This window comes from Palaemon carinicauda, chromosome 3, assembly GCF_036898095.1.
Source record: "Palaemon carinicauda isolate YSFRI2023 chromosome 3, ASM3689809v2, whole genome shotgun sequence".
Taxonomy (NCBI): Eukaryota; Metazoa; Arthropoda; class Malacostraca; order Decapoda; family Palaemonidae; genus Palaemon; species Palaemon carinicauda.
The window spans coordinates 139,477,395-139,504,258 of NC_090727.1; the positions used below are offsets into that span (position 1 = coordinate 139,477,395).

General features: G+C 34.1%; 1 protein-coding gene across 1 annotated transcript in view; it reads right to left on the reverse strand.

Moving 5' to 3' along the window:
- Positions 1–1,921: 1,921 nt before the first annotated feature.
- LOC137634339 (zinc finger BED domain-containing protein 5-like) overlaps positions 1,922–26,864 on the reverse strand; it is a 36,418-nt gene continuing 11,475 nt past the window's right edge. Inside the window, exon 3 of the mRNA XM_068366736.1 lies at positions 1,922–2,269. Within this exon, the coding sequence (XP_068222837.1) occupies positions 1,922–2,269 (348 nt within the window). The remainder of the gene's footprint in view (positions 2,270–26,864) is intronic.

Sequence of the window (26,864 nt, forward strand, 5' to 3'; positions counted from 1 at the left end):
TGATCTTGTCTAACATATTCTATAACTCGTTTACCGTGTTACTTTTTACTACATCTTCTGGAAGTCTATTCCAAGTATTTTCTATATTGTATGTAAATAAATAGCCACATTGAGTGGTGTTGTATCATTCCAATTCCAGTTTGTATACGTTCCCTCTGAACTGATTTCTGCTAAACGTGAATAGATTGTTGTAATCTACATTTATTATTCCTTTAAGAATTTTGAATGCCTCTATTAACTGTCCCCTTAGTTGTTGAGTTTGTAGATCAAATAAGTTCAAACATTCAATCCTTCTATATCCAGATTGCCTTAGTGTTGGAACTAGTTTGATAGCCTTAACTTGTACTGCTTCCAGTCTATCTATATCCTTCTGAACACTTGGGGCTCAGAATTGGACTCCATATTCTATTTGGGGTCTTACTAGTGATGTGTACAGCTGTAGTACAGTCTTTGCTTCTGTATTTGAATGATCTCTTTATGTAACCTATTAGCTTTTGTGCTTTCTTTTCACCTTTTATGCTTTGTTTGTTGAATTTTAAATTCTTGCTGATAATAATATCGAGATTTTCCTTCGGGTCCACATTTTCTATTTCAATACATAGCAGTAAATAATCTGATTGTGGGTTACTATAACCTATGTGCATGACTGCATTTCCCACAGTTGAAAGGCATTTGCCATTTTCTGGACCTTCTCCTAGCTTCAAAAGATCCTCTCTTAAGGCTTTTAAATCTTCTGAGTTAGCAGCATTTATGCCTAGTTAAGTATAGTCGGCCAATTTGACTGTTCTACTAGTTAACCCTAAATCTACTATATGTCAATAATGTAGATCAGAAATAGCAATGGGTCAAGGACGGAGCTTTGAGGTGCCGCTTGTAACAGTTGCCCACTCTGAAGCTTCTCCATTGATTACAACTCTCTATTTTCTCTTTCTTGGCCAATCATTAATCCATTTAGCTGGCTGGTCAGTAGAGTCTGGTGCTCTAATTTTCACCGTTAATTTTTTGAGGAATTTTGTCAAAAGCCTTTAGAAAGTCTAGGTATATGATGTCTATTGCCCTGCTTTTGTCATAAATTCTAAACATGTTTGGAAAAATTCCAAAAGATTCGTCAAACATGATCTCTTTTGTCTAAATCCATGTTGGCTGTCTATCAGAAGATTGTTTTTCTCTATGTGTTGTATAACTGAATCTAGATTATGTGTGTATGAAGAAATGCTCTTCAGTTTCGTTCTCCACTGGACCCCTGCTTAGAGCATTTATTATGAAAAGAACAAATACACAAATTTGTACATACAAGAGAGGCTTTGAATCATAAAAAAAATAAATAAATAAAAAAGATACTATCATTACCCAACAGGCAAAACTAAACAAGTAATAGAAACCTCGATAAGTACTAGGTAAACACAAACAAAACCTATTGAATAATATTTTCAAGTTTGTACTGTCAATTTATACTGTGTAAAATACAAGAATCCAATTTATACAGGCCAGGAGATAAACTGAAATTCTCATTTTCACTATAAAATATATGCGTTGTTTCAATGACGTTTTTCTCTATAAAATCAGTGTTTTTAAAATAAAAATGTGAATGTTGCCAATCAAGTGGATAATTACATATATTTTTATGTACACAAATGGCATTACCTTTGTTATTTGCTCTTATATTATACTTATGGTTTCCCCGATTGTCCTATATAAAAAATTCCACATCCACATGGTATCTTATAAACTATACCTTCATGACAACTTTAGATCCTTTGAAATCTAGATACGAAATTTTAAGATCATTTTTAAATACATGAATGATTTTCAAAAGGCTGTAGGAGTTTCATGAAGCTCCCTATTCCATTCTTTGCAACCAGACTGACATTGATTCTTCGTGAACACCATCTCTTGTTCAAAGCAGACCAAATTGTGAAGCTTACACGCTCCCGCAGAGATTTGGTATGTGATCTGCATTGATCTCGGACTCGATTCCATTTGGAGCAGTGTCTTCCCCTATGACAAATTGTGGCCTCGATGCTCTTGCATTTTCTCTGTGATGAAACAGTTTCTGAACTCCTATCCATGCCGTTTCTCTTCTTTCTCCGATGCAGCTCAAGCTTCCAAGGTTGCAAAGAAGTTGATGCAGAGCTTTCAAAACTGACCTCATTTGTGCAACGCAGCCTAGGACGTGAAGCTTACTTGCTTCCTCAGGAGTTCCATATTTGAAGACTACATTGATCCCTGAATCCAGTTCATCTGGATTTCCATATCTACTAAAAATATACTAAAATATAATAGTCGTAAAGTTGTCGTAAAAATTTACATATGAGCCATGTTTGGGTATGGATTCGTGCTTACAAATACTAAAAGTTAAGCCTTCCAATTTCGCTGATCGAGGTAGTAGCTATAAAAGTTCCGAATATAAATTGACGAGTGCATCTGAGATAGATAGAGAGATAGAAAGAAGCAAGCGCTGAATTCGGTTTGCAATGCTCCGGCATCTCGACCAACTTAGTGGTAATATCAGCATCTGCTTTGGGTGGCACACGTGATAAATGGTTTCCAAAGTTAAAAGTTTTATTTACTGCGCTTTGCTCTCAGGAAAACTTTTTCCTTCTTCCGGAAGTAAATAAAAATGCAAACCCTAGCAGACTTTATAATTGGTAAAAGTTGACTTGCCATTGTTATTATTGCTTTTGGAGCTGCAAAGTAATCTATTCTAAACAAATACATCAGCAGGAGAAGTTCAATTGTTATTGTTATGAGGATGAATACTGTTCTTTTTTATTTTAATGTTAAATATTATTAGTGAACTTAATTAAGCTCTCATTAACCGAAAATTATTTGTTCCAGTAAATAAATTTGGTTCACTCCTTGTAAAATAAAGGAAGACGCAAGTCAGAATAAAGTCATTCCTTGTAAAGTAGATTCGTTCTAGTTAACTATTACGTTTTTGGAAAGAAGCAAAACAATAAGGAAAACATTAAAAAGTTATCCTTGGCAAAGTCAACTGGACTTCACAGATTTACAACTCTCTTTGGTTAGGGTAACTTCTTCGTTCAATATCAGCATTATACAAATATATATATATATATATATATATATATATATATATATATATATATATATATATATATATATATATATAAATATATATATATATATATACGTAAAGCCAAACTATCTTTTTCTACTATTATCAAGGAGGTTTAATTATACCTCCTTGACGATTATTACTCTTAGTAAAACAAAGCAACGTCGGCTTTAACTATACCTAGAATGTGTAACCTCCGTTATTTTCTTCCCCATTGACCTGATTATCAATAAGTTCAAGTAATATAAGGTTAGATCAGTAGAGGGCGACTGGTGCTAAAAAAAAATCCTTCAGGAGTCATGGACAGCCTGAGCAAATCAACGTTGAAGTAACGTGTTAAGATTACGGCAACCTTTTTTTTTTTCCCCTTTTGCCGATAGGAAAGATGGGTGAAAGACGAATGAAGACAGTTAGCTAGTTAACCAAGTTAGGGAATAGTTTAGAAAGTTTAGTATAAGTAAAAGTAAAGAAAGTGTGGTTTAGCCACAGTTTTAGATATATAAATGTACATTTTCTTGCTATAATGATTTAGTAACACGTTGACATAGTGAATTGCATGAATTAGATATTTCTATTATCACGTCGTAGTTTAATTCTATTAAGATAAAGTTCCCCATTCAAAATCAAATGAATGCAGAGAGCGAGCAGGCTATTTTTTTTTTATTCCGAGTTCCCCCGCGACCATGAATTAGCCATATAATGTAAACAAGAGTTTCGCTAAACAAAGGAAGGCAACGAATAAAGAAAAATTACTATTATTTTCCTCTGTAACTAAATTATGAATCTCGTCAGAATCTCTTGATTAATTGTAAATAACATATGACGAGGATATTGACTAATGAATGATATTGCTTCAGTAAACACTTCATGGAATATTTAGCTCATAATCTTTTCCAATCTAACAAGAGAGTTATAAATGTTAATAAAGCGTAAACCTGAATGTCTTTATTCTTTACGATGCTAAACAATCATGTCGGGTTAGCTTGACTGCTCATTGGAGTTATTTCCTTTCCTCACTGGGCTATGTTTTCCTGTTGGATCCCTAAAGGTACCCTAACACTTGCACGAATTTGTGGCACGCATTGTCACGACTCGAGTCGTGAACTGGCGTGAACTCGTCGTGAACTGGAGTGAACTCGTCGTGAACCTGTCGTGACATCGTGGCATGTCGTGACGAGAATTTTGAAATGTTCAAAATTTTGGTCACGACAAAATTTCGTGAATGCGGCGTGAACTATGCGCGAACTGTTCGTGAACTCGTCGGGACGATGCGGGAAGTGCGCAAACTAGTAATAATAATACTAATCATGTATCCAAGCGTCGCTTACTAATCCTCTCATCATCATCATCATCATCTCCAACGACTATTGGCGCAAAGGGCCTCGATTAGATTTCGCCACTCGTCTCTACCTTGACATTTTTTATTTAAATCAACAATTTTCAACTCATCATCCACTTCACGCTTCATAGTCCTCACTCATGTAGGCCTGGGTCTTCCAACTCTTCTAGTGCCTGGTGGAACCTTGTTGAAAGTTTGGAGTGCGAAGAGCATGCCCAAACCATCTCCATCTACCACTCACCATGATATCATCCTCCTATGGCACCAGAGTGCACTTGTATAGATATAATCCTAATGTTTGTAGAACAGATTTGAGCTTACAAGCGGTGTAAACATCCATGTGCAATTACTTATATAAAGTCAAATTCAATTTACCTTTTGGAGAGTGTCTTAATCAATAATGAATTGCATCCAGATAACGTCTGGTAACCAGAAGTGCTTGATATACTTGACTCCTGCCTGAAGATTTCTGCTACTTCAGGATAATTGAATGTAAACATTCGTATATTGCTTAATCTTTAACCTTTAATCGAAGACTTGGTTTCAAATTAGTCTTTTGGTGAGAGTAACTTTAATATAGAACAAGAAATATCAAACATAATTTGTAAAAAACGATATAATTTGGAGTAAAAAATAGACATCAGTATTTGAGGTGTGTATTTAAACAATCAAAGGAAATGGGTAATGTGATAGCCTAATGTTTGAAAGCTATCATCAATTCTTTTAAGGATCGGAATGATATTCTGGAATTTGGACTTTATGGGCCATTCAGTTCACAGCTGTTAATGGAACGTAATACAGAACAAGAGGGGCACCCAGTAGAGCACAGACCTCCACCGCAGCAGCTTGTTTCTCGACCTTTTGTTCGACCTTGACCTTGACCGATGACCTTAACATGAATTAGTTGGCGTGGATTTTCCTGCACTCAAATGTGAACCAAGTTTGAAGTCTCTGCGACCATGTTGGCCGAACCTATGGTTGATTACGTGAATTGGGCGTTTTGTTTGACCGTGACCTTGACTTTTGACCTTGACCTTCCAAAATTTAATATTTCCAGCTTTTTACATAACAGTTAATCCATGCAAATTTTATTAATGTACGATTAAAATTGTGGCCACGAAGCTGTTCACAAACAAACAAAGACACACATGCACACAAACAAACACACAAACAGGGGAAAAACATAATCTCCTTCCAACGTCGTGGGCGGAGGTAACAATATTTTGATGTTGTTACTGTTCCTAAAATATTTCATATTAATTGTTCATTACTTCCTTTTTGCTTACTTATTTCCTTTCCTCACTGGGTTATTTTTCCCTGTTGAAGCCCTAGGGCGTATAGCATCCTGCTTTTCCAACTAGGGTTGTAGCTTAGCTTGTAATGATTATGATGATAAAGTGGCATCAGGAATGAGAGGTGAATCCATAATGGTACAACTAATCGGCAAATTGACATGTTGCTTAACTGGTAATAATTATGCTTGTTCTAACATTATTATAAGAAATCTATTTTGCTGTTACTCTGCTAGGAGTATCAATATTGAACTAGAGGGGCACTCAGTAGAGTGCAAACCTTGGCCACGGCAGCTTATTTCTCGTTGGCGTGGATTTCCACACACTCAAATAAGAACCAAATTTGAAGTCACTGTGACAACGATGTCCAAAATTAAGGCTGATTACGAGTATTGGACATTTTGCTTTACTGTAAACTTGACCTTTGACTTTGACCTTCCAAAATTTATTCACTTCCATTTTTTTTTCTTTAACAAAACGGTTAATACCAGCGAGTTTCATTAGTCTACGATTAAAATTGTGGCAAGGTAGCTGTTCACAAACAAACACGCATACAGGGGGTAAAACATAATCTTCCAACTTCTTTGGTGGAGGTAAAAAGTGGGGCCCTTCAGAGCAGCCATGGAAATTTTACGCCTGACAATTGTTTCGTCAAAGCAGCACATCAAACAGAGTATTAATTCATAAGTGCATCTATCATGACTAAAAATATTCTCGTACTTCCAAATTGTCTGCCAACCATCTCTGTATCTCCAATGAGTAAAAGGTTAAGAGGAGAGACCTTACTTTACTGAAATTATATTTGATAGTCAATTACCAGACGAGATTGGTAGTGTATGGGAACACTTTCATGTCTATGGTTGATAGATTGACAAATAGGTGTAAGCCTTAAATAGAAAATATGAGTAAATGGGGAAAATAAAAATAATAGAGAATTAGGTAAGGAGGGGAATTGCCCAATGCCTCCAGATATTCAGTCGTTATATATATATATATATATATATATATATATATATATATATATATATATATATATACACACATATATATGTGTATATATATATATATATATATATATATGTGTGTGTGTGTGTGTGTGTTTAAGTTTTGTGATGAAACCATAACCTCCATTACTGTACGTCTTTCGAACACCTTTAAACTAGCCAACAACCTTTATATCTGTAGTGAAATTCTTCCATATTCAATTATACGTTTTTCGAAATTCCACAATCCAGGTATCCCGCTAAACTGTATTCTTTTTCTCATTGGTTTTCTGTTCAGGTATTCCTCAGCACAGTATGTTTTGTGAATATTTTTATATAATACTACTCGGAATGTTTACGAAATACTGAAAAAGTTTAAGTCGACATGAAATGCACTTGGCCCTCTTTAATGAGGAACGACTCTTTGGGATCTCTTCAATGCACAACGGCCAACTTTTATCCTCTTTTATCCTCCAGGATAAGAAGATAGTCATCTTCTGGTAGAAAGATTCCATTATACATTTAATTTAAAATGCTGATTTTATCAGACTTACATATATTACTAAAAGCAAGTTTTAAATAACCTCATATATTTTTCTTTTCTTTCCTTACTGGTGAAGTTCTCATAAAAAGAACTTATTAGATTTTTTAAGATTATACTTTTATTAAGAAATGTTCTTAGAAAACCAAAATATGGTGAGAAAAAAATAACCATTTGGGGGATATGAAATTTGAACAGCTAACTTTAGATTTACAAGGTTAAGATTGTATCCAAATTAGTCTCAGCTGTAATAATGATAATAATAATATAGGAATGTAAACATTATGATGTTAATATTCTCTATGGATTTGTTAGCGCACTTTCTTTTTAAACTCTCTCTCTCTCTCTCTCTCTCTCTCTCTCTCTCTCTCTCTCTCTCTCTCTCTCTCTCTCTCTCTCTCTCTCTCTCTCTCTCTCTCTCATTTAATTTAGATATGAAACACATAAGTCCTAAAAGCATGGGCCCCACATCTAGTGGATTAGTTCAATTTTAAAGAACCAATTCAACAAATCGCATAAAGGTAAACAGTAAGGTTCATGCACCACAAAATAGAGAGAGCAATAAAGATTGATGCGACTTTGAGGAGCTTTATCGAATAAAAAAAAGGAATGCTTTAGAAAATCAATTACTTGATCCTACATCAACAGTTTTAAATGGCAACAATCAATTTATTTTTTATGCATTAATCGTTTTTATAAAAATGCACCGAGGAAAGTCCTTTATATTTTGCACTTTTATGTAATACGGATAAAAGACGAGGGATTCCAGGTAGGAGGGAGCAGGTAGGAATTTTCCATCAAAAATTCAATAGTTTACATTGATGGCAAGTATTATCACTTTACATTTAATGGATATTTTTTCTCTCTTGTATTTTATGCATATTTAGATTGACAATCTTTATTTTACCTCTAATGATGAAGAAACATGAAAAGATCTATTTTATTCATTATGCGATTTCAATAAATTATGTAGTCGATGCTTTGTAGATCTTCAAAAGCTTTATTTGAGGTTCTTTTATATGAAAATCAGGCTTATTTAAGTTGCTTTTGCTGATTTACTTACACACACATATATATATAATATATATACATATATATATATATATATATATATATATATATATATATATATATATATATATATATATATATATATAACATATTACATATTTTAATACATTAATGTCTGGATTCTTTTACTGACCTCAGGATCAGAGTCCCAAGGCGAAACCACTCAAAAGACAATACCATCTGACCGGCCGGGAATCGAACTCAGATCCAGGACCACTCAAAGACAGTAGCATCTGACCGGTCGGGAATCGAACCCTGGTCCAGGATACATCCTGGTTCGATTCCCGGCCAGTCAGATGCTATTGTCTTTGAGTGGTTTCGCCTTGGGGCTCAGATCCCGAGGTCGGTAAGAGAATCCAGCCATTAGTGTATTAATATATATGGCTTATTTGAATATGAAAAAAAAACACGTCTAAATGTGCAAAATTTATCATAAACATACATATATATACATACACACACACACACATATATATATGTATATATATATATATATATATATATATATATATATATATATATATATATATATGTATATATAAATATATACATATAAATTTCTATTAAATTTCTTATTCCTGTTCAAGATATTATTTTTGTATCATCGTTCAATTAGTTCTTTATGCATGTTACATAAGATTTTTCATAATTCTGACCATCCTCTACATTCATATCTTCCCGTACAGTACCATCCTGTTCGTAATTCTAGGCATGCAGTTAATTCTAATAGTCTGGCCTTCTCCATCATGAGGCTTAATACTACACAGTAATCTAGAAGTTTTATTCCAGCTGTGATCAAGTGTCGAACAGGCTGCCATAAGTCTCCTTTTATAGTTTATATATGAAAGATATTTTAAGGTTTATACTGTTCTTAAAATATTTCAATTGTTCATTAACTCTCATATAGTTTATCTATTTCCTTATTTCCTTCCCTCACTGGGCTATTTTTCCCTGTTGGAACCCTTGGGATTATAGCATTCTGCTTTTCCAACTAGGGCTGCAGCTTACCTAGTAATAATAATAATAATAATAATAATAATAATAATAATAATAATAATAATGATATACAGTATATGAATGACAGTATTAACATGACTACAGTATATCTAGCCAGGCAAATAACATGCAAAATTCGTGCTCATACGGAGGTTCATAAGCTTTATATCAGCCAATACCCCCTTTGTTGGTTGGAGAATGATCAGATATCAGTGAGCTTTTGGTGTCTATTATATTATCATTAAAATATCAAGTTGGATAAAAATAGGACTTATTCTTAGTCGAGGAATCAGGAATGACCAAAGCTGTAATTAAAATATTTCGAAATTCATTCACAAACATTTTTGTTTCTTTTTCTAGTTTTAAAAGGAATTGAGCCATCCATTTAATTCCGGATTAAAAGTAAATCCAACTTATAACAAAAAAACAAGATATTCAAATATTTCTATCAAAATGCAGCGAGTTGACCTTGCCAAGGTAGAACTTTTTTATGTTTTCTTTATTGTTTTATTTATCTTTAAAAATGGCAATGGTGAACAAATGCCGTTATCCCTGATTTATAAAAACCAATCCGTCAAATAGAGGTGTTATTGCTTCTCTTGGGAATACATTTTTTTTTCTATTTGGCTCTGTGGTTTTCTTCCAGTTAATTTCTTTGCCACCGTTATTCCTATGTTAACAGATCGGTTGCCCGATGCATCTCCAATGCCTTCTATCAAAGGCATCCTCACCCACCAAATCTCTCGCACTCCTACCAGTGGGCATTCTATGGTTTTCTTCCAGTATGGGATAGCAAAAACACAATGGGTGCCCGTTTACTTACAAATGTATGATATTAATATGAGATATTCTTATTCAAATGGTTCAAGAATAAGACGAAGAGCGGAATATGTAGGATGATACCGATAATGGCAGTGACAGCCAAATATTGAACCATTAAATGAAAAACTCTTTTCTTTCTCGAGTAAAAGTGGGCAAAGGGCTCTGAATGAACAATCTTTTCAACTTATTTATCTATTACTAGGTAGTAGGTAGTACGTTGGCCAGGGCAGCAGCCACCGGTTGAGATACTACGGCTGGAGAGTTATTGGGTCCTTTGACTGACCAGAAAGTACTACCATTTTATTGCTCTCTCTGATTACAGCTTATTTTCCCTTTGCTTACTCATAAACCGAATAGACTGGCCAATTCTTTACATATTCTCCTCGCTCCTCATACACCTGACAACACTGGGATTACCAAACAATTCTTCTTTGCTCAAGAAGTTAACTTTGCACTGTAATTGGTCAATGGCTACTTCCTACTTGGTAACGGTAGAAGAGACTCTTTAGCTATGGTAAGCAGCTCTTCTAGGAGAAGGGCACTTCAAAAGCAAACCATTGTTCTCTAGTCTTCGGTAGTGCCATAGCCTCTGTACCATGATCTTCTACTGTCTTGGGGTAGAATGATCTTGCTTGAGAGGACACTCCAGCATATTATTGAATTATTTCTCTTCCTCTTGTTATTTTGAAGTTTTTATAGTTTATATATGAAAGATTTATTTTAATATCGTTATTGTTCTTAAACTTCTTTTGTAGTTTATTTCCTGATTTCCTTTCCTCACTTGGCTATTTTCCCTGTTGGAGCCCTTGGGCTTATAGCATCGTGCTTTTCCAACTAGGGTTGTAGCTTATCAAGTAATACCAATAACAATAACAATAGCAATAACAATAAATAATAAATCATACATACATATACCAAGGCACTTCCCCCAATTTTGGGAGGTAGCCGACATCAACAAATGAAACAAAACAAAAAAGGGGGACCTCTACTCTCTACGTTCCTCCAGCCTAACACGGGACTCAACCGAGTTCAGATGGTACTGCTAGGGTGCCACAGCCCACCCTCCCACATTATCCACCACAGATGAAGCTTCATAATGCTGAATCCCCTACTGGTGCTACCTCCGCGGTCATCTAAGGCATCGGAGGCAGCAGAAGGGCCTATCGGAACTGCGTCACAATCGCTCGCCATTCATTCCTATTTCTAGCACGCTCTCTTGCCTCTCTCACATCTATCCTCCTATCACCCAGAGCTTTCTTCACTCCATCCATTCACCCAAACCTTGGCCTTCCTCTTGTACTTCTCCCATCAACTCTTGCATTCATCACCTTCTTTAGCATACAGCCATTTTCCATTCGCTCAACATGGCTAAACCACCTCAACACATTCATATCCACTCTAGCTGCTAACTCATTTCTTACACCCGTTCTCACTCTCACCACTTCGTTCCTAACCCTATCTACTCGAGATACACCAGCCATACTCCTTAGACACTTCATCTCAAACACATTCAATTTCTGTCTCTCCGTCACTTTCATTCCCCACAACTCCGATCCATACATCACAGTTGGTACAATCACTTTCTCATATAGAACTCTTTTTACATTCATGCCCAACCCTCTATTTTTTACTACTCCCTTAACTGCCCCCAACACTTTGCAACCTTCATTCACTCTCTGACGTACATCTGCTTCCACTCCACCATTTGCTCCAACAACAGACCCCAAGTACTTAAACTGATCCACTTCCTCAAGTAACTCTCCATTCAACATGACATTCAACTTTGCACCACCTTCCCTTCTCGTACATCTCATAACCTTACTCTTACCCACATTAACTCTCAACTTCCTTCTCTCGCACACTCTTCAAAATTCTGTCACTAATCGGCCAAGCTTCTCTTCTGTGTCTGCAACCAGTACAGTATCATCCGCAAACAACAACTGATTTACCTCACATTCATGGTCATTCTCGTCTACCAGTTTTAATCCTCGTCCAAGCACTCAAGCGTTTATAATAATAATAATAATAATAATAATAATAATAATAATAATAATAATAATAATAATAATAATAATAATAATAATAATAATAATAATAATAATAATAATAATAAATAAATAAATAAATAAATAAATAATAATAATAATAATAATAATAATAATAATAATAATAATAATACTATCTTGTCGTTTATAAGAAGAAGCTCTAGGAATAAAAAGAAAGGTTTAGAAACACAAACTTAGAGGAACCAGTTTGATAGACTGTAAAAGTCTTTAAGAGAAACCTAATGGTGGAGAGAGAGAGAGAGAGAGAGAGAGAGAGAGAGAGAGAGAGAATCTAAAATGTCTTTCTCTCTATTCCACATAATCCTTGTTCTTTCCATTCTAAAAATATGCATTTTAGAATTGTGTGCATACATTTATGTTAGGTCGGATTGTAATGAAAGACATCGAATAAATGCCACGAGATCTAATAAAAGAGAATAAATCTTAAACCTGATTTCCCTGAATTACATTTCAGACTTCAAGGAATTTTACTATGATTGGAGGATTTTATTTTTTTTAGAATTCCTTTGAAATTTTATGAACAGTGCGCACGAGCATACACATTTGTATAAGGTTACATCTCTAGGAATATATTGACAATGTCGATCAATAAATTTTATATATATATATATATATATATATATATATATATATATATATATATATATATATATATATATATATACTGTTTATATTTTATCACCGAACTTCTGTATCAAAAAATAATTGTTTTTCCTATCTGTGTAACATAAATGGGACCACTGATAAAAATTTTCATGTTATAAAGTATTTGAATAAATACGATAAAGCACGATAAAAGAGGAGAGTCGGAAAGAAACGCGAAATGTTTGTCCCCTCATGAAGAATAACAAACTCTTCTTATGTCCAAAAGAAAGAAAACAACAACGATCCGTCTCCTTTCTTTGCATATGTATCTGTCACTAACTTCTACAATCTCTCAAGTCGCCTCCGCTTTCTCTAAACAACTGCTCAAAGGAAGAGGAAGAGAAAGTTACGTAATGCTATTTTTTCTTGACTTGTCCCTATTTTGTATATTCTTATTCTTTTATTCCACTTTATTGATATATCATTTATGAATTTGGAAAGGGGCGTTGTGTTGACCGTTTTTGGTTGGGATTTGTTCATCCCAGTCATTTTATTCTTATTTCTTCGAGTTCTTGTCCTTTTCTGCGGGATTAAAAAGTTTTGTTTATATTAGGTCTAAATCTCTTTGGAAAAAGCAATTCCATTCCTTGACATAACTGATATCAAACTGTCAGTTACGTATGCTCGAAGGAAGCTTTTGTGATGAGAAAGCAAAAGCCGAGAGAATAAAACAGGCAAAAGTTTTTAGCCCTTTACTCATTACAGTCGTAAGTTTAGTATTTGAGAGGTATGTTTAGTTTAGTTCAAATGTTAGTTCAAAAGACATTAAAAATTCTTCAAAAAATTAGAGAATGAGTTCCTTAATTGCCAGGGCATTGTCAGCGATTTAAAAGTCTTCATCTGAAAGAGATGAGGAGAAGAGTTACATACTTTTCACTGAATTCAATTGACTGTTTTTATGAAACATGTTCATTGTGCATGTTCAGAAGAGTTTGATGATTTGTAGTGAAAGCTTCTTAACTCTCTCTCTCTCTCTCTCTCTCTCTCTCTCTCTCTCTCTCTCTCTCTCTCTCTCTCTCTCTCTCTCTCTCTCTCTAATGAGATTATAGGGGGACAACTATGCCCTCGTCCTTGTATTGTGAAGAAAGATTCCAAGACCCAACAGTGTTATATAAAATACATTACCCGAAGGATGACCATTTACTTCCGGTTAAAACTGATTTTTAGTTTCCTTTCATGTTTGAAAAATCTTTTTCTGGATCTTATTTTTCACTTTATTCTAAATATATTGCAGCTGTTTCATTATCTACTACTTTTAGCAATTCAATTAATTAATTAAAATCATTCCAATATGGCAATTAGCGATTGCCTTGATCAGAAAGATGATTTGCCATAGCCTCCGTACCATGGTCTCCCACTGACTTGCTTGAGGGTACACTCAGGCACACTATTCTATCTTCTTTCTCTTCCTCTTGTTTTTTTTTTTTTAGCTATATAACTTATATAAAACGGATCTCTTTCAATGTTTTTAATGTTTTTAAATATTTTATTGCAATTGTTTATTACTTCTCTCGTAGTTTAATTATTTCCTTGTTTTCTTTCCTCAATGGGCTATTTTTCCCTGTTGGAGCTCTTGGGCCTAAAGCATCTTGATTTTCCGACTAGCTTGGCTAGTAATAACAATAATAATAATCATAATAATAATAATAATAATAATAATAAATGTCTGATAAGAGATTGCATTGGGTCCTGGTGATATTCTTGACTGCGAAAGAAATCAGCTTTTGGGTCTGATAAGAGAAACCTTCAAGTTTTGTGGAAAATTTATTGATCAAGTTTTTCTCTGTGGTTGATGAGAAAATCCTGACAGTCACCAAAACGCAATTATTCATAAAAGCAATAAGTCTTAGGGAATAATATATTCAATAATACAATCGTCCTTAAGCAAATCATCATACTTGTACCAACCGTGTGTCACACGATCGTACATAAATTATTTTGTATATATCATGCTTGTAGCTGCGCTCTTCCCTCGCAGTAAAAAGAACCAGAATAAACATGTCTGCGTGTCGCCTATGTAACATTGTCATTTTCTCGAACATGTTTTTGCCTGTTGCCTTGAGGTTTTGTATATAAAGGAGAGTGTTCTTTAATAAAGTTACTCAGTTGATTGCATCCTGCCTTTGAGTCATAACCTTTCTCTCGGCCGTCACATACTAATCGGTAAAGTAATATATATCTTCTGGCGAGTCTTAATTTTCGTGATGGATAGCAAATAAAATTTTTTATCCTTAATCTCCTAAAAGAAAGGTTAACGATTTTGTTTAGAGGGAGAATCTTCCTCTTTTATAAACTTGAGATTGTATGTTCAAGTTTTAATGCCCAGAAAACCCTGAAGAATTGTTCTTTGTATTATGAACATTCAATTTACGAATGATCTGTCCTCTCTTAAAGGAAAGAAACACAGACGGATGTAAAGAAGCTGTAATAAACCATCTGTAATAAAGTAAAAGAAACGCTGATGATCAGTTCTCGTGCCTTTACCTCTTAACTTGAAAAGAATAAACAAAAACGACTTCTGGAAGAGATGAATAATTTTCTATCGCAACTTCAATTTGCAAAAGATAAATCCAGATGAAAAGAGAGAAGAGACCAGTTGGAAGACATTACTTCAGATTTATTCCCAAATGTATTATTTCCCAAAGAAGAACTGAGCATAAACTCGTGATGAGCAATATCCTCTTGCCATGATCAGGTTCCTTATGGGTACTTGAACAGTTTACGATCATCTTCGAACTATCGACCTGTACCTTTCTCCTGTCCCAGTGCACATCATTCCTTCACTCCTTCATGCTTTCACTTCTGCATTCCTTCACTACCTCATTCCTTCACTCATTCATGCTTTCACTTCTTCATTCATTCACTACTTCATTCTTCCACTCCTTCACTACTTCATTCCTTCACTCCTTCACTTCTTTATTCATTCACTACTTCATTCCTTCACTTCTTCGCCCGTTCATTCTTTCACTTCTTTATTCCTTCACTGGCTCATCCCTTCACTCATTAGTGCTTTCACATCTTCAATTCTTCATTCATTCACTGTTTCATTCTTTCACTCCTTCACTACTTCATTCTTTCACTCCTCCACTTCTTTATTTATTCAATACTTCACTTCTTCACTCCTTCATTCTTTCACTTCTTTATTCCTTCACTATCTCATTCCTTCACTCATTCATGCTTTCACTTCTTCACTTCTTCATTCATTCACTACTTCATTCTTCCACTCCTTCACTACTTCAATCCTTCACTCCTTCACTTCTTTATTCATTCACTACTTCATTCCTTCACTTCTTCACCCGTTCATTCTTTCACTTCTTCATTCCTTCAATGCTTCATTCCTTCACTCATTAGTGCTTTCACATCTTCAATTCTTCATTCATTCACCGTTTCATTTATTCACTCCTTCACTACTTCATTCCTTCACTCCTTCACTTCTTTATTCATTCACTACTTCATTCCTTCACTACTTCGCCCGTTCATTCTTTCACTTCTTTATTCCTTCACTGGCTCATCCCTTCACTCATTAGTGCTTTCACATCTTCAATTCTTCATTCATTCACTCCTTCACTACTTCATTCTTTATTCCTTCACTACTGCATTCCTTCACTTCTTCAATCCTTCATTCTTTCACTACTTCATTCCTTCATTCTTTCACTTCTTTACTTCTTTATTCCTTCAGTGCTTCATTCCTTCATTCTTTCACTTTTTCACTTCTTTATTCCTCCACCTCATTCCTTCACAGCTTCATTCTTTCACTTCTTCACTTCTTTATTCATTCACTACTTCATTCTTTCACTCCTTCACTTCTTTATGCCTTTACTACTACATTCCTTCACTTCTTTATTCCTTCACTACTTCATTCCTTCATTCTTTAACTTCTTCACTTCTTCATTCCTTCATTCTTTAACTTCTTCACTTCTTCATTCCTTCATTCTTTCATTTCTTTATTCCTTCACTACTTCATTCTTTAACCTCTTCACTAGTTTATTCCTTCACTTCTTTATTCCTTCACTCCTTCATTCTTTCACTTTTTCACTTCTGTATTCCTTACCTACTTCATTCCTTCACACCTTCATTCTTTCACTTCTTTATTCCTTCACTACTTCATTCCTTCATTCTCTCACTTTCTCCCTTCTTTATTCCTTCACAACTTCATTCCTTCACTCCTTCATCCTTTCACTTCTTTATTTTTTCACTGGTTCATTCCTTCATTCTTTAACTTCTTCACTTTTTTATTTCTTCTACTTTATTCCTTCACTCCTTCACTCCTTCATTCTTTCAATTCTTAAGTTCTTTATTCCTTCCCTACTTCATTCCTTCATTGCTTCATTCCTTCACTCCTACATTCTTTAACTTTTTCACTTCTTTATTCCTTCCATATTTCATTCCTTCAAACCTTCATTCTTTCACTTCTTTATTTCTTCACTACTTCATTCCTTCATTCTTTCGCTTCTTCCTACTTCATTCCTCCATTCTTTCGCTTCTTCCTACTTCACTCCTTCACTCTTTTCTTCTTTCACTTCTTTATTCCCTCACTGCTTCATTCCTTCACTCCTTCCAATCTTTCACTTCTTCACTTCTTTGTTCCGCCACTACTTCATTCCTTCATTCTTTCGCCTTTTCATTCTCTTACATTTTCACTTCTTATCCCTTCACTCCTCTATTCTATTGGCTTTTTTTACTTCAGTGTAGACCCATTACAACGCAAAATTGTACCATGAGTCAAATTTTTTCAGTCTTCGTTACAATGTTTTTCTTTTCCAATCTAAGACTTTCGTGATATAGTGGACCTGCCATAAACCTTCACTTTTTTCCTTAGTAAAGTCGGTTTATACAACAAGGAAATTAACCATTCCATGGTAATGCTTTTTCATCTTATATATAATGACTCGACAAAAATGTTTTAGCCAAATAATCTTTAAGAAAATAGAAGCTTTTCTTATCATCAACGCATAAATTCATTCCTTTCTATAGTTATTCATAATGCAGTATTGAGTCTAAACATATTTACAGTTTGAAAATAAATAACAAAACCACAAAAACCTTCCTATCAAGTATTATGAATTAAGCTAATTATCTGATAGGTAAGCCAGCAAAGAATGGATACCGCAAAACTTTAGCTTTCGAAATAGCCTACGACCAAAGGAAGGTCAGAGATACATAGAAAGGTCGGTTTTAAGCTGCAGTAACGAAGATAGTTACTACTGCTTCACTTTAGAAAGAACGTATATAATTAGAGAATTCTACACGTTTGATAGTAAAATTATTGATAAACTTATTTATATATATATATAATATATATATATATATATATATATATATATATATATAATGTATATGTATATATGTGTATATATATATATATACACATATATATATATATATATATATATATATATATATATATATATATATATATATATAACTTATTGATCGAAGAAATCCTCTTGTAATGCCCATTGTCAATAAATTCCAAGATATATAACCTCACACAAGTTTGCTTTTGCGTACCGTTCATAAAACTAAAACGAAATCTAAAAAAAGAATCCTCCAATCATACTAAAATTCCTTGAAATCTGAAATCTAATTCAGAGAAATCAGGCTTAAGATTTATTCTCGTTTATTATATCTCGCGAAATTTATTCGATGTCTTTCATTACAGTCCAACCTAACATAAATGTATGAACATAATCCTAAAATGCATATTTTTAGAATAAAAAGAAAAAGGATTATGTGGAATAGAAAGAAATTTTAGATTCTCTCTCTCTCTCTCTCTCTCTCTCTCTCTCTCTCTCTCTCTCTCTCTCTCTCTCTCTCTCTCTCTCTCTCTCTCTCTCACCATTAGGTTTCTCTTAAAGACTTTTACAGTCTATCAAACTGGTTCCTCTTCTAAGTTTGTTTCTAAACCTTTCTTTTTATTCCTTGAGCTTTTTCTCATAAACGACAAGAGAGTATTATTATTATTATTATTATTATTATTATTATTATTATTACTTTGCTATGCTACAACCCTAGCTGGAAAAGCACGATGCTATAAGCCCAAGGGCTCCAACAGGGAAAATAGCCAAGTGAGGAAAGGAAATCAGGAAATAAACTACAAAAGAAGTTTAAGAACAATAACGATATTAAAATCAATCTTTTACTTATAAAATATAAAAACTTCAAAATAACAAGAGGAAGAGAAACAAGACATTATTGGGCTCGAGTGTACCATCAAACAAGATAATTCTACATCAAGACAGTAGAAGACCGTGGTACAGAGACTAGAAAATAATGGTTTGATTTTGGAGTGTCCTTCTCCTAGAAGAGCTACTTATCATAGCTAAAGAGTCTCTCTACCCTTACCAACCGGAAAGTAGCCACTGAACATTTACAGTGCACTGGTTAACCCTTTGAGCGAAGAAGAATTGTTTGGTAATCTCAGTGCTGTCAGATGTGTGAGGAGAGAGGATATGTGAAGAATATGTCAGATTATTCGGTGTATGTGTAGGCAAAGGGAAAATGAGCTGTAACTAGAGAGAGGAATCCAATGTAGTACTGTTTGGCCAGTCAAAGGACCCAATAACTCTCTAGCAGTGGTGTTTCAACGAGTGGTTGGTCCCTGGTCAAAGCTTGTTCATTCAGAGCCCTTTTCCCACTTATATTCGAGAAAGAAAAGTTTTTTTCATTAAATGGTTCATTATTTGGCAGTCACTACCCTTATCGGTATCATCCTACATATTTCACCCTTCGTCTTATTCTTGAACCATTTTAATAATAATATCTCCTGTTAATATCATACATTTGTAGGTAGACGGGCAACCCATTGTGTTTTCGCTATCCCCTACTGGAATAAAACCACAGAATGCCCACTGGTAGAGGTGCGTGAGATTTGGTGGGTGAGGATGCCTTTGATAGAAGGTATTGGAGATGCATCAGGCAACCGATCCCTTAGCGTAGGGATAACGGTGAAGAAATTTACTGGAAGAAAACCATAGAGGCATATAGAAAAAATATGTATTCCCAAGAGAAGCAATAACCCCTCTATTTGACGGATTGGTTTTCATAAGTCAGGGATAACGGTATTTGTTCACCATTATCATTTTTAAAGAGAAATAAAACAATAAAGAAAACATAAAAAAGTTCTACCTTTGCAAAGTCAACTCGATCCATTTTGATAAAAATATGTGAATATCTTGTTTCTTGTTATGACTTGGATTTCCTTTTAATCCGGAAATAAATAGATGGCTCAGTTCCTTTTAAACTTCAAAAAGAAACAATAATGTTTCTGAACGAATTTCGAAATATTTGAATTGCAATTTTGGTCATTCCTGATTCATTGACTCAGAGTGTTTCCTTTTAATGAGAATATATTAGACACCAAAAGCTCACTGATATCTAATCATTATCCAGCTAACAAATGGAGTATTGGCAGATATTGTAAAGCTTATCAACCTCCTCATGGCTAGATATAATCATGTTAATAATGTAATTCATAAATTATTTCACTATTATTACTAAGTAAGCTAGAACCCTAGTTCGAAAAGAAGAATGATACAAGCCCAAAGGTTCCAACAGGGGAAAATGGCGCAGTAAGGAAAGGAAATAAGGAAATAAATAAACTATATAGAGGTAATGAACAATTGAAATATTTTAAGAACAATAACAACATTGCAACAAATCTTTCATATATATAAACTATTAAAGAGAGAATTATGTCAGCCTGTTCAACATAAAAAACATTTGCTGCAAGTTACAACTATTGAAGTTCTACCGATTCAACTACCTTGGTCACAGCTGGAATAAAACTTCTAGCTTACTGTGTAGTATTGAGCCTCATGATGAAGACAGCGTGACTATTAGAATTAACTGCATGCCTAGTATTACGAACAGAATGGTACTGTCCGGAAAGATCTGAATATAAAGGATGGTCAGAATTATGAAAAATCTTAGGCAGCATGCATAAAGAACTAATTGAATGATGATACCAGAGATTAATATCCTGATCGGGAATTAGAAGTATAATAGAACTTTACATACACACACACATACACACACACACACACATATATATATATATATATATATATATATATATATATATATACTGAATACATATTTATATATATACTGTATATATATATAATATACTGAATATATATATATATATATATGTATATATATATATATATATATATATATATATATATATATATATATACATATGTGTGTGTGTAAATCAGCAGAAGCAACTTAAATAAGCCTGATTTTCATATAAAAGAACATTGAATAAAGCTTTTGAAAATCTACGAAGTATCAACTATATTGAAATCGATTTATAAATACAATAGATTTTTTTCGTGTGTATTCATCATTAGAGGTAAAATACAAATTGTTAATCTAATTGTGTATAAAATTTTAAAGATAAAAAATATCCATTAAATGTAAAGTGATAATACTTGCCATCATTGAAAACTATCAAAGTTATGATGGAAAATTCCTACCTGCTCCCTCCTACCTGGCATCCCTCCTCTTTTATCCGTATTACAAAAAAGTGCATAATATAAAGGACTTCCCTCGGTGCATTTTTATAAAAACGATTAATGCATAAAAAAAATGACTTGCCATTTAAAACTGTTGATGTAGGATCAACTCATTGATTTTCTAACGGATTTACTTATTCTACGAACAAGCTGCTTAACATCGCATCCATCTTGATTGCTGTGTCTGTTTTGTGGTACATAAACCTTAGTGTTTACCTTTATACGATTTTCCGAATCGGTTCTTTAAAAGGAAATTAATCTATTAGATGAAATAGCTGTGGGACCCATGCTTTTAGGACCTATGTGTTTCATACCTAAATTAGATTATTTGATTATCAGAGAGAGAGAGAGAGAGAGAGAGAGAGAGAGAGAGAGAGAGAGAGAGAGAGAGATGGTTTTTTAACTCGAAATTAAAAAAAAAAGAAAAAAAAAAAGTAAGCTAACAAACCCATAGGGAGGGTTGACATTACCATAATGTTTAAATTCCTGTTATCATCATTATTATTATTATTATTTTCATTATTATTATTATTATCATTATTTTATTATTATTATTATTATTATTATTATTATTATTATTATTATTATTACTATCATTATTATTATTACTATCATTATTACAGCTGAGACCAATTTGGATATAATTTTAACCTGTTAATCTAAACGGTTAGCGGTTCGAATTTCCAGTCCCCAAACGGTTATTTTTTCCTCCCGATATTTTTATTTTTAAGAATATTTATTAATATAAGTACCATCCTAAAAATATTTCTTAATAAAATATTTCTTAATAAAAGTGCCATCCTAAAAATCTAATAAGTTCTTTTTATGAGAACCTTACCTGTATGGAAAAAAAAAAATATATAAGGCTATTTAAAACTATAGCTTCTAGTAACATCTTGGAATTCAGATAAAATCAGTATTTGAAATTGAATGTCTAATAAAATCTTTCTATCAGAAGATGACTATGCTCTTGTACAGGAGGATAAAAGAAGCTAAAAGGTAGTCCGTTGTGCATTAAAGAAATCCCAAAGAGTCGTTCTTAAAGTTAGTTAACTCATTAAAGAGGTCCAAGTGCACTTCATGGCGACTTAACGTCTTTCAGTATTTCGTAAACATTCCCAGTGGTATTACATCACAAAAACATTCGCACAAGATACTGTGCTGAGGAATACCTGAACAGAAAAACAATTAGGAAAAGAGTACAGTTTTGCAGAATACCTGGATTGTGGAATTTCGGAAAACGTATAAATACAGAAGAATTTCACTACAGGTATAATGGTTCTTGGATAGTTTAAAGGTGTTCAAGAAATCTCCCAACCATAGACATATCAAAGTGTTCCCAGGCCCTACCAATCTCGTCTGGTAACTTCCAAATATAATTATAGTAAAGTAAGATCTCTCCTCTTAACCTTTTACTCACTGGAGATACAGAGATGGTTGGCAGACTATTTCGGAAATACGAGAATACTTTTAATCATGATAGATGAACTTATGAATTAATTCTCTGTTTGATGGGCTGCTTTGACGAAACAGAATTGTTAGGCATATGATTTTCATGACTACTTTGGAGGGCCCCACTTTTTCCTTCCACCAACGAAGTTGGAAGAAGATTATGTTTTACCCACTGTTTGTGCATTTGTTTGTGTGCGTGTTTGTTTGTGAACAGCTTCCTGGTCACAATTTTAATCTTAGAGTAATGAAACTTGCAGGGATTAACTGTTGTGTAAAAAAAACTGTAAATTATTAAATTTTGGAAGGTCAAGGTCACGGTTAAGCAAAATGTCCAATACATGTAATCAGCTACAAGTCTGGACATCGAAGACTTCAAACTTGGTTTATATTTAAGTGTATGAAAATCCACGCCAACGGGGAATAATCTGCCGTGGCGGAGGTCTGCACTCTACTGAGTTCCCCTCTAGTTCAATATTGAAACTCCTAGCAAAGTAATAGCAAAATATATTCCTTAGTAATAACGTTAAAACAAGCAAAATTATTACCAGTTAAGCAACCTGTCAATTTGCTGTTTAGTTAAACCATAATGGATTTACCTCCTATTTCTGATGCCATGTGTGGGAACGCTCTATAGTTATCATCATTATCATTACAAGCCAAGCTACAACCTTAGTTGGAAATGCAGGATGCTATAAGCCCAAAGACTTCAGCAAGGAAAAATAACCCAGTGAGGAAAAGAAATAAACAACAAGATCGTAAAGAACAAATTAATATAAAATATTTCAAGATGAGTAACAACAATGAATAAACATTGTTAGCTCCGCCAAAGAAGTTGGAAGGAAGTTTTCACCCAAGTTTGTGTGTTATGTTTGTGTGTGTGTGTTTGTTTGAGAACAGCTGCCTGGCCACAATTTTAATCGTAGAGTAATGAAACTTGCAGGGATTAACTGATTTGTAAAAAGCTGAAAATTAGTAAATTTTGAAAGGTCAAGGTCAAAGGTCAAGGTCACGGTCAAACAAAATGTCCAATTCACGTATTCAGCAATAAGTTTGTACATAGTCATCGCAAAGACTACAAGTTTGGTTCATTTTTAGTGTATGAAAATAAACACCAATTAATGCATGTTAAGGTCATACGTCAAGGTCAAGGTCGAGAAAAATATCGATATAAGTTGCTGTGGCGGAATTTTGCGCCCTACTGAGTGCCCCTCCATTAACGGCTGTGAACTGAATGGCCCATAAAGCCCATATTCAACAAAATCCTTGTGATTCTTAAAAGCAACTGATGAAAGCTTACAAACATCTGACAGTCACATTACCCATTTCCTTTGATTGTTTAAATACAAACCTTAAATATTGATGTCTGATTGTTATTCAAAATTATATCGTTCTTTGTAGAATTATGTTTGATATTTCTTGTTTTATATTAAAGTTACTTTAACCAAAAGACTAATTTGAAACCAAGTGTTCAATTATATGTTAAAGATTAAGCAATATACGAATGTTTGCATTCAATTATCCTGAAGTAGCAGTGATCTTCAGGCAAGAGTCAAGTATGTCAAGCACTTCTGGTTATCAGACATTATCTAGATGCATTTCATTATTGATTAAGACACTCTCCAAAATTAATTTGAATTTGATTTTATATAACTAATTGCACATGGATGTTGACACCGCTTATAAGCTCAAATCTGTTCTACGAACATTAATATTAGATATAGACAAGTGCACTCGAGTGCCATAAGAGGATGAGATCATGGTGAGGGGTAGATGGAGATGGTTTGGGCGTGCTTATCGCTCTCCCCAAGAAAGATTAGTTCACCAAACTTTCAACTGGGCTCCAAAGGGCACTAGAAGAGTTGGAAGACCCAGCATCACATGGCTGAGGACTATGGAGTGTGAAGTGGGTGATGATGAATGGAGAATTATTGTTTTAAATTTAAAAGTTCAAGATAGAGACGACTGGCGAAATCTAATCGAGGCCCTTTGCGCCAATAGGCGTAGGAGATGATGATAATGATAATGATGAAGAATATGATGATGAGTGGGTTGGTAAGTGACACTTGGATACATGATAATTACTGTATTATTATTATTATCACTAACTAAGCTACAACCCTAGTTGGAAAAGCAAGATGCTCTAAGCCCAAGGGCTACAACAGGGAAAAATAGCCCAATGATTAAAGGAAATGACTCCAATGAACAGACAAACTTAGTAGACATGATTGTTTAGCATCGTAAAGAATAAAGTCATTCAGGTTTTTGCTTTATTAACATTTATAACTTTCTTTGTTAGATTGGAAAAGATTACGAACTAAATATTCCACAGAGTGTTTACAGAAGCAATATCATTCATTAGTCAATATCCTTGTCATATGTTATTTACAATTAATCAAGAGATTCTGAAGAGATTCATAATTTAGTTACAGACAAAAGTAATAGTGACTTTTCTTTATTCGTTGCCTTCCTTTGTTTGGCGAAACTCTTGCTTACATTATATGGCTAATTCATGGTGGCGGGGAACTCTAAATAAAAAATAAAGAAACCTTCTCGCTCTCTGCATTCATTTGATTTTGAATGGGGAACTTCATGTTAATAGAATTAAACTACGTAGAGGTAATACAGATATGTAATTTATACAATTCACTAGGTTAATATGTTGACAAATCATTATTGTACAATGCTAACATTAAGACCATAGCAAGAATATGTACATTTATAAACATAAAATTAAGGGTAAATCAAACTTTGCTTTACTCTTATTAATACTAAACTTTCTAAATATTCTCTATCTTGGTTAGCTACCTCACTACCTTCATTCTTCTCTCACCCTAAATTAAAAAATAAATAAAACAAATAAAATAAATAAAGAAATACCGTCATCTTAACACGTTTCTTTCACGTTGATTTGTTGGAGATGCCAAAGCATTGCAAACAATAATTACAATGATAAATCAACTTTACCAAGTATAAAGTCTGTAAGGGATTGCATTTTTAGATGCCGCAAATAAAACTTTTAACTTTGGAAACCATTTATCACGTGTGCCATCCAAAGCAGATGCTGATATCACCACTAACTTGGTCGAGATGCCAGAACATTGCAAAGCGAATTCAGCGCTTGAAACTTCAGCAATAGATCACTGTATTAGCCTCCTGGCTAGTACAGTGGTAACCTGTCTGCCTACCATTCGCATGGTGGCAGATCGATCCCCGATCGGGACCGTGAGCTTGAAGCTGTTTAATGGGGAGGCCACTGCTGTGGTTGGGCACCGCAGTTGGGGGAAGGGGATGGGCTTGACCAGCTGACGTTCTGGTAAACATCAATTCTGATGAAATTGGAACTGAAACCAGACACCTTTAACCTTTATCTGTATAGATGTTTATCTATTATAGATGCACTCGTCAATATTCATTCGGAACTTTTATAGCTACTACATTGATCAGCGAAATTGGAAAGGTCAACTTTTGTTAGTAACTATAAGCGTGGATACATAAACAAACATAGCTTTATGCAAATTTTTACGATAACTTTATGACTATTATATTTTAGTAGAGATGGAAATGTGCCCGGCCAGTGATAGGGAAAGTACCCCACAAAATGGGCCACTGATTCTTCTCGGGTTAGGTACAAAGTCTCGTCTCTAGTTGGATCGTTTGCTTATGAACGAGAGAATGTCTATTGTATGTCCACAAATATTAAAAGACTTTATTTTCCAAGGTATATCTATTATTGAGAGAGAGAGAGAGAGAGAGAGAGAGAGAGAGAGAGAGAGAGAGAGAGAGAGAGAGAGAGAGAGAGAGATATGCCCTTACAAATATCAGTCAATATCTGTATGAAATCACAGCTAAGTAAAAGTCTGAAAACGTGCAGTGATAGTTCTCTTAATTTAACCGGACGTTGTCAAAGAACCGTAAGCAATTATCTTGCCAAGAACAGTTATTGTATTTCAAGGGTTCTCGTTATGTCCCACCCCTCTTGGAATAAACAATCAAAATTCTTTACAAACTTTCCTACGTGGATTCATCCTCTTGAAAATTATATTTAAGGACTGCCTA